General features: G+C 38.8%; 1 protein-coding gene across 1 annotated transcript; it reads left to right on the plus strand.

Annotated features, from left to right (window-relative positions):
• The first annotated feature begins 5,712 nt into the window (after nt 1-5,712).
• HRH1 (histamine receptor H1) lies at nt 5,713-7,140 on the plus strand. Its single transcript, XM_010150332.1, has one exon. The coding sequence runs from the start codon at nt 5,713-5,715 to the stop codon at nt 7,138-7,140; it is 1,428 nt and encodes a 475-aa protein (XP_010148634.1).
• The last annotated feature ends 3,015 nt before the right edge of the window (nt 7,141-10,155 follow it).

Consider the following 10,155-nt stretch of genomic DNA (forward strand, 5'->3'; position numbering starts at 1 on the left):
AAGGAATGAAAGCATTTACAAGTCAGGATGAGTTGGTTGTTCATATAGTAAAAGATCCATTTATACCTCTCTGCCCTTAAAATGGGTATGTGAGGGGGAAGAGGACAGTTCAGGAAGATTGTCAAAATTTGACTGGTCAGACACTAAAGCTTCAGATTATGTAGTCTCTTCATTTCAGACTAACTAGAAAAGACAACTCAAGCATAGGTGGAATCCAGTCTTTCCTTTGATGGTGGTAGACGCTTTTTTGGAAAAAAATTAAAAAAAAAAAAACCCTGTCCTTCCTGAACTGAGTCATTTGAATGGCAGCAGCAGGCAGGTTATCATTCTTCTTCACTTACTATTTATCAAAAGTACGCCTTGAATACTGGCAGACATTGCCTACGGTTTGTTTACTTAGAGAGCAATAAATAAATCCTTCTCAAAAACATTAGTCGGATCTCCAGTGTGGTAATACTTTCAACACTCAAAGAGTAACTAAAAAAAAAAAAAAATCACTGAAAACAAATAGGTTTCTTAATTACAACACACTCAACACAGGTCATCTGAAATCAAATCTTACCTTCTGCCTTGAACTTAGTCTGATGAACAAGAATTTTGTTCTAGCCTAGCCTTTTCCTGTTGAGCTGTAGTTTCTTTGAAACCTATCCATCAGAGAGAGGCCAGCATCTGTTTCTAGAAACTTACTCCCACTTTGTCAAGACTTAATAGGTTGCACCTGCACTAATGAGTCAGTAAGGCATCCACTTAGCATCTCCCAGTAGATGCTCCTTGGAAGAATTATCACTGTGATACAATAACAAACAAATCACGATTGCTGATATTTCTTGTACAAAAAGCTCTTTACAGACAGTAAAAATTAAGGCATTTCATGGTGATGTCAGGGTTTAGAAATTCCAAAGAGCTATCCAAGATCTTAGGCTGATTGTTTTCTTAAAAATCTGTTCTGTATTAGCGAGCTTTGGCTCAGTGTAATGAGAGCTAAATTATCCAAATATTAAAACACGTTTATTCAGTATTATTACAGTTCCTCTATTAGGGCCAGAGTTCGGATAAGGAATTAAACCAGTAGCTCCTGAACAGGGGTACATATACCACAATCTACAGCCACTACAGAATTTTGTATGCCTCAGTGAGGAGCAAGAAGCCTTTATTGCAAATCACATTGCTCTCATGATTGCTAACTCCTGGTGATAATTGGTACCATTACTACTAATGGTGATGGTAGGAAGTTTAAGGAAAAAATGTGTAGATTACAATCTTCCCTAGAGCACAGAAGAGGTGATCAGTGAATTTCATAACACGGAGCAAGGCTTATTTTCTAGTTATCTTCCATCTGACAACATTGTGTGGCAAAATGTGCTAATTCTAGCAAAGATTGTCAATTGTGTGGTGGTTTAATGCAAGCAATGCAACTTATTCCTTATCAAAAAAGCATGCACACTGATGGGTGCAAGATGCACAAAGACTCCTGTGTTGGAAGCCTTCTTCAGGCCCTTAGAAGACTCAAGAAAGCCACTAAATTCTCTTTCTTGTACACACATGAGTCTGGGATTGCAGTATGTCTGAGATGCTGCTAAATGCCTATCATAAGTCATTGTTAAGGAGAATTCTGCATGATCTGAAAGATCTCAGGCAGAAGCAGAAGCAGCAGCAGCAGCACATGGTGTCGCATGCTAGGGAATGCAAATAAACAGTTCCAAGGAGTAGGTCATACAAAGGCTGCTCTATTCCAAGCATTTTGTGGCCAGCTGAACCCCATGGTACATCTTTTTAATGGATTCAGAGCTACAATTTGGCTTCACATAAAACTAGATAGGTAGGAAGTATCTGCTGGGTATACAACTTTCATGCTGAAGGTATGGAGACTCTCTCCCAGTTATCTCTTAGCTTGGCTTGTTTTCTCATCAACACACTCCAAAGTGTAAATTACTCAGAGCCTTACAATACTGTCTGTGGTGGGAGAACACTCGCCAGGTCAGGGTTATAAAAGATCATAGGTGCAAAACACAAATTGTTCGGTAGGGAAAATGCAGTGTTACTGTAAAGCTTCAATACCTTCATCCAGCCTCAAGATCTCAGTCTCGACTAGGGCAAATGGTTCTTGCAAGCCTTTTCCATCTATTAATACTGTAGAAATTGTTACTGTGTATAGTCCCACTCCAGCTATATGGTCTAATATAATAGCTGTCATGTAAATGGACTGATTACAATAGAAGAGGTCAGAAGTTCAAAGCCAGACTAAGTTGCTTGTGCTGCATTAAAGTTAAAAAAAAAATCAACAAAAAGAAAGAGAAAAAAAAACCCAACCGAACACCGTATTTAATTTCTAAATCAAGATTGCTTGTCTAGGGTGTCTGAATGAATATAGACCCTAAGTCTAGACAGAAAAAAACAGTGTAGTAGTCAGAACACTCTTTGGGGAGCAAGAGAGCCTTGGCTGGTTTTAGATCTAACATTACAGTATGACGTTTAGCAGGTCACTTTGACCTGTCCCTCAGTTCCACTATAAAATTAAATAGTACTGGCCAGCTCTCTGTAAAGCAGAGAAGATAAAATTCATCAGGGATTATGAACTACTCAAAAGACATTGTGATGAAAATTACATTATAAGACAATTATAAATACAGAGTACCTGTTAGCATGAGGTTTTTTTTAAAGAGTAAATGCACTATCCTGAAATTTTCTTGTTCTTAGCATTCTGAAATGGTTTGCATCTCCTGACGTCATTCTCAGATTTTATAGCCTGTATAAGCTCTTCCAAAACAAAAAAGTAATCAAGCTTTATAATTTTAATAAAAGACATTTTAATAGGAGTGGAGCATGAGTTGAAAAACTAGACCTTCGTGCTTTCTTTTGAGCAGAAGTACTCCTAAATCCAGACCAAGTGCTGCATGCTGCTTCCTAAATTCTACCTTACGTCACCATAGCAGTGCTAAAGAGAAATACTGGGATGTAGTCAGCACCATTTACTGTATCCTGCTCTATCTTTTATTCCGTATGCAGTTCACAAACAACTGAAGAGAGTTGGCTAATCAGATGCCATTCTTTGCCGTTATTCTTTCTGTGAAAGACTGAGTTAAAGCTGCCTTCTCTCCCTTTATTTTGCCATAACTTCAAATGAAAATAGGTGGGGGTGAAGTTCAGTCATTTCTTTATGAGGTCCCAGAAGCAATTAACATCAACCTGTTGACTTAACCATGTCCCATATGTTTAACTTCAGTAGTTTATACTGCCCCATATACTTAACTCCAGGTTAAAGTGTATAGCTATGGAAAGAAAGACAATGATAGACTGGGATATAACCATTTCCTGTCACCAGACATGTTGGTTTAAGGTCCGTGGAGTAACTTTTGTTCTCCTTCTCAAACAGGAGAAGCTTGAGGCCTCGCTGATCTTTTGACATCTGAGACTAGCTGTCGCTGAAGAACTATACATGACAACCTGAAGGCTGTACAGGATACAGAATTACAGAATACAGCTCTTGAGCTTGTACTCCACAGTGTACGTATTTCCTCTTCATATGGATGCTACTGCTACCAAGCACACATCTTACATAATACCAGGCACTTGTAAGTAAAGCTTAAGGAAGAAGGAATTAGACCTCTTGTAAGAAAGCACACAAACGTATTAGCTTCAACCCTGATCGCTGGAATAAGAAAGACATAAAGTTAGCATGAAATTAATATTGAATAATCTATTGCATTATATTGTTTTGACCATGTTTAGAATAACAAGGATGAGAAAGACCATACTTATCTCTCAGTTTTAGTTTGTAAATACTTTGAGCTAATACATCTACAGTCTCAACCTTCCTCATTGCTTGAAGAGATTTACCAGAACATAAACTCAGACAAGCACTAGAAGAGAAAAATGTCATAAAATATGTATCGCCCTCACAGACATTTTTCTTACATATCTTGGAGATAGAATTCTTCAACTCATCATATGCCTCAAGACTTAAAATATCATTAATCATTCTTTGGACTTTAAATCAACTCATGAAGTTAGCAGTTAGAAATTGGAAGATACCAAAGGCATAGATAATTTTTAGAAAATGGAATAACATATCTACTCCACTTTGAAAAGGTGGTTTTCTTATCTCTACATTCCCTCCCTTCCTTTCCCTTCTATCCTTTCCCCTTTTATTGCCAATATTTGAGTTACTATGCTCGTATTACAAAATGGATGAAGTAACAAGTTTGATAATTAAGGCCTATGATCCCAATATAACATCTCTACGTTCACCAATGAAGTATGTACCTGTAGTTATTTCCCAATGCAGATGAAGTCACTACAAAGCTACACACTACTGTGTCTGTACAAATGAAATCTGCCAGTCTTTGATAACACTTGCAAAATAGTATGTAGAAATGAATGTCACTAGAAAACAAGCCTAATTAGGGAAAGGTGGCCCACTGCAAAACAGGCATTCTATATGCCATGGTGAGTGTTTAATAGGGTGTCCTTTGGGTTTTTTAACTGCAGTGCATGTACTGGATTTCCTAGGCACTCTAATCATGGGCATGATTAAAACATTAATTCTGAAGGCTCTACACTTGGCTCTTGCCAAAGTTCTAAGCAAATAAAGATAGCTTATTTCTTAAAGATTAATTCTAAAAACATTTTCTTAGGCATAAAAGAAAGGTTTGCTACGTGTTCAGTCTCAACTCTTATTTCAAGTTTACTTTCCACTTGAATGCAGCAAACAGCAACAGCAAGCATGCAGGAGTGTCATGCTTTCCGCAGGTTACTGGAGAACAGCTCTTGCATATGGTTCTTATGCACCTGAACGACTAGTAAAATTGAGTCTAAAAGACCCTATATTTATATACATTTGAGAGGCAGCAAGATGCTTATTAATCCTGAAAAATCCTATTATTTCCCCTGAACTTTTATTAGTTTGTATTTAAAATAAAATAGAGCTGCCATCTTTGAATGTTTGAAATGTTTGTAAGCCTAAATAGGGGAGGATTATCACCTGTAATTTGCACGACTGCCTACCAGTGCAAACATATGCACTGGCTACAACCTGAGGAGTTATTTGAGACTCTCTGTATCAGCTAAAAGTGTATACCGGCTAGAGTCTTTTTATTGCTTGCAATACATTGTCACTTGACATCATATGATCCTCTGTTATTGACAGATAATTAAATCCAACTGCTGTATTATCAAACTATTAGAGGAAGTTTGTAAATAATCACTGATTTGTTTAAAACTATTTAGTACAAAACATGTAAATTTGCTTTTTATTACCACACTTTAAATTGTTTTGCCAGTGGTTTATGTTATGGTTCGTGATCAGCTATTTAATGAGATATAAGAAATTAAACCAGTAAGGACTGAAATTTCATCTCCAGATTCTGGGGTCAGAATTATATGAAGACCCATGAAATACCTTTGCAAACCATTTTGGCTTGTTTCATGCAGCTTGCTCCAGTACTTTTCATAGAACGTATCTTAAATTATCCATATGTAAAATGTAAAAATTGTTAGAACAGTCCTAGAAGGGAGAGTGCTACATTGGAGCACAGATTAGTTGTATTATTTTATTTTAGTACTACAGTGATTGAGCATATTTCTTTCCTATAGTTCTGGAAATAAAAATCACAAAGCAATCCAACACGTTTTCATCCAGGAGTGTAAATCAAGACTGAATTTCCAAGGCCTGGACATCTTCTCTGATTTTCATTCTGCGTTCTCGTGCAAAAGATGTCAAATAACACTACAGAGAACTCGACTAACCCTCACTCAGCTCTTCTAGGTGTGTTCCTGGGAAGCATTTCACTGATCACTATTGTCATGAATATATTAGTACTATGTGCTGTGAAAACTGAAAAGAAGCTGCAAACAGTTGGCAATTTATACATTGTCAGCCTCTCTATTGCAGATCTTATAGTTGGTGCAGCTGTTATGCCCTTGAATATTGTTTACCTGCTAAGTCCTGTGTGGAATCTAGGCTTACCAGCCTGTTTGTTCTGGCTGTCGATGGATTATGTGGCCAGTACTGCGTCCATTTTCAATCTCTTCATATTATGCATTGACCGTTATCGTTCAGTTCAGCAACCACTGAAATATCTGAAGTATAGAACAAAAATGAGAGCATCACTAATGATTTTGGGGGTTTGGTTGATCTCTTTCATGTGGGTCATTCCAATCCTAGGATGGCACGTTTTTGCTAATAATGGAGAAAGGAAAGTAGAGGAAGACAAGTGTGAAACTGAATTCTCTGAAGTCACCTGGTTTAAAGTTTTGACAGCAATTGTCAATTTCTACCTACCCTCTATCATGATGTTATGGTTCTACTATAAAATATTTAAAGCTGTTCGCAAACACTGTCAACACCGAAAGCTCACTGATGGATCATATCGGTCTTTCTCTGAAAAAAACCTCACACATCATAATAAGACGAAGGAGGAAGGAAATATTTGCCTCCAAAGGCAAATCTTAGATGAGAATACCCCTCCGAAAGACAAGCAAAGTTCCCCTCAGCCCAAAAATATGGAGGCAGAGCTTCATTTCAGTAATCCCGACAAGTCTCCAAAGACATACGTTAGCAAGAGTAATAAGAAAGTCCTTAAATGGAGCTGTTTTCCTCTTGCCACTGCCCATTCTGAGCCAGGCCTGGATAAAGCAGGAAGGAAGTGCATGTGCATAACAGAAGATGACAAAAATGAAGAGGAGCCTTGCTCACAAGACAGTGACTTAAGTGATGCATCAGACAACCATACTTTCACGGATGAGGTACCCTGTAGAGAGCACTCCAATCCCAACGCTGGAAGAGCCTGCAGTCCTCAGGAAAAATCTGAGAACAGGGATTTCAGAGGACTGACTTACCTGAGGAAAACCTGGCAAAGTCTGCATACCCATTCCAAAAGGCACATTCAAGGACTGCATGGGAACAGGGAGAGGAAAGCAGCTAAGCAGTTAGGGGTGATAATGGCAGCTTTTATGCTGTGCTGGATTCCCTATTTTGTACTATTTATGGTAATCGCTTTCCATGGCCATGAACAATTTTCAAAACTGCACATGTTCACTATATGGCTTGGCTATGTGAACTCCACCTTAAATCCATTCCTGTATCCTCTTTGTAACCAGAATTTCAAGAAGACATTCAAAAAGATCCTTCACATTCACTGATACCGAGCAGCTCAAGAGTTCAACCAAACTAAATGTTCCAGACAAACACCGTGGATAAAGTAGAAGACTCTGGAAAACTGTAATTATAAACAAGTGGGAAATGTGCATTTAACAGCTTTAACACATTTGAAGAAGAACTAATTCAGATCAGGAATCTGAAAAACTATGGGGCAATCTCAGAACTGTTAGAGTTGTACACATTTTACAATTTGAGATTACCTCTTTCATCATGTAGAACAAAAACTGGAGATAGAGATCTTCAGTGATTATAAATTATTCAGCTACACAAAACAAAGAAGTGGAATAAGGTTTCTGTGCTTAGACAGATACATTTTTCTCTTTTGACTTACTCCATTAAACATGGGAACACATTGCTTGTGAAAGGAGATCTGCAAGAGGAGGTACTGTGCATAGTCAAAGAAAGAAGCTTCAATTTTTTGAAAAAATGTACCCTATTTATTTATAGCTTCCTCCAAATGATAAACCCTTTTGAAATGTCAAGTCTTATTGTAACCTACCATATCTCTTTGATGTCATGCTTGCTTCATTTATACTTGTACATGTTAACTTCACTGAAAAAAAATTGTATTTTTATGTCCTAGGAATTTTGCTACGTTTCCATATTCATCACGCTATCATTATTCAAGAAGGGTATGCCACTATTTCTAGACTTACAAAATATAGTTGATTGTAGACTACACATAGTTTCTTCTTCCTAGAAGTTGTCAAATAACCTAAGCATACAGAGGCAATACTAATCCATGTATCCTTATCTTGTAGTAGGCCATCTCTTCCTACTATGAGGCAAACTCATGAGCAACAACTGAAGCTTGCAAAACAGAAAATAAAATATATGAAGTATGTTTACTTTTTCTATCCTTTATATTTAATTGCATTTTCTAAATCATGCTGTAATGCTGTAACGTATTTCAGGAGCAACACACAATAATAGAATACTGTAGGTTGGAAGGGATCTTGGAAGACATCTAAGTACACCCTACAACTCACAGCTGGGCTGGTCTTGACATTACATCATGTTGCTCAGGGCCTCGTCCAGAATTTGCATGACAAGCACCTTTAGAAAACAGCTTCATCTGGAAAAGTTGAGGCAGCCGTGACAGAGACGTTTGTTGCTAAGGTTCACTCTACCAACTTTGAGCATTCACTTGCTCAGCCATTGATTTAAGTGTTTATAAGTACTAATTCTCAAACCCAGACATGCTCCGTTATACAACACGAATCAATCCCCTCTTCCCAAGTGTAGTCACGTATAGATTTGTTCCCAATCAAGGGATGAAAACATAGTTCCTCAGCAAAAGAGTACATAGTGGCATATGTCTGTCACGAAAGGCGGACTATGCTGAGTGGTTTAGGCCGCTTAAAAGATCAGCGTCACAAATATTCAGGGTAAAGCTGTTATTTTTAAGATGAATTTCTGAGAAGCGTGACTTAACAGAATTCAATGGCAAGGTCCCCTCTACTACTTATTCGACATGGAAAAGCATACAAAGGTGAAATCGAATTAGCAACGGATTAAAATAGTTTGTACATGAATTAAAAATTATTTACTGAGTCAGGAGAATCAAGGCAGGATTAGATTGTTGTGATATGGACGAGGAAAAGGGGCAAGGAAATTCCTCCCCTCCGGTCACGAGGTTCAGAGTGGACACCCTTGCTGTCTAAACTCAAAAAAGAAGTCTAGGTGTGGCTGAATCCACCCCTAGTCCCAGACCTGGTCAGTGGTTTATGCCTGAGGGATTGGGGAAGACATCAATCACAGTGTGTGGAGTTTTGTGCTTGGTGTGAAACTCTGGGACAGCAATAGTGTGGAGCAGCAATAAATCAAAGTTCCTTAACAGTATTCAGATATGCCACACAGTTAAATCATACAATTCCCTAGCAGAACTTTCAGTAAATCAGTATAGTAACTTGATGACAAAGACTGAACAAAGTTATCTACATAAAGCTGCCCGCACACACTCACACAGACAGATACAGAAACAGAGATAGATACATGTGTATTTGTATGAAGGCACCTGTTAAAATTTCCCCTGGAGTTCGGTGAAAATATTCACGTCGGATGTCAGTGCCTCTCTCAACGGGCGAAGAGCTGAGCTTCAAGGAGGTTTTTCAGCCCAGGTTGTGATGACTGTTCTCTGATTTCACCAACTGGAGAGTTTGTGAACTCTGAGAGATGTCCCACTCCGAGGGAGATGCTGGGCACAGCCGCTGCAGTCCAGGAGAGCTCAAAGGGTCATCCTTGGTACCGCTTTTTATAGGGTTGCGAGATAACTGACTCTAGGCATAAATAATTGTGCATCCTGGCCTTAACTGGGGCAGGTGGTCATTGGAATTCCCAGCTGGTACTGATATACCCAGACTGCGATAAGGTTCAGGGTTGGCAGGGGATGAATTATTTCACTCTCATCCCCTACTATAACCAGGCAACTGACCCCTAATACAGCCATTCCCCACCTTGGCAGTGCAAGAGTGCTTTGGTATGATAAGGGGCGCTTCACCACCAAACTCCCTGCACAATGGCTGAGGTTTGATGGGAATTGCTAAGGCCATAAAGCTGTCCAGGAGTTAAGAGGGGACGAAATGCACCACCACTATGTCACATGAGCTAACTCATCAGGAATCTAACAACTTCACAGACAATTACACCAAAACAAAACAAAAAAAGGTATACTGATTGGGAAGCGGGAAGAAGAATTGAGGCAGAGGACATCTCAAGCCCTGTTTTAGCTGAGTATCTAAAGACCATGTTTCTCAGGGCGTCTGTGGCACACCAGTAAAGCATTTATTCCTATTCTGCTATGGAACTGAATAAAGATCAGTTTGTGTCTTGTGAGACTAAACCACCCATCCAAATATTTTCACGTTGGTGAGGATTTGTTTTAGAATCATAGAATCATAGACTCAATGTTTGGGTTGGAAGGGACCTTAAAGATCATCCAGTTCCAACCCCCCTGCCATGGGCAGGGCCACCTTCCACCCGCACAGATTGCTCAA

This window comes from Eurypyga helias, unplaced genomic scaffold (assembly GCF_000690775.1).
Source record: "Eurypyga helias isolate BGI_N326 unplaced genomic scaffold, ASM69077v1 scaffold36184, whole genome shotgun sequence".
Classification (NCBI taxonomy): domain Eukaryota; kingdom Metazoa; phylum Chordata; class Aves; order Eurypygiformes; family Eurypygidae; genus Eurypyga; species Eurypyga helias.

Coding starts and splice junctions, on each gene's coding strand:
- HRH1 (XM_010150332.1), top strand. CDS start 5,713: ATGTCAAATAACACTACAGAGAACTCGACTAACCCTCACTCAGCTCTT.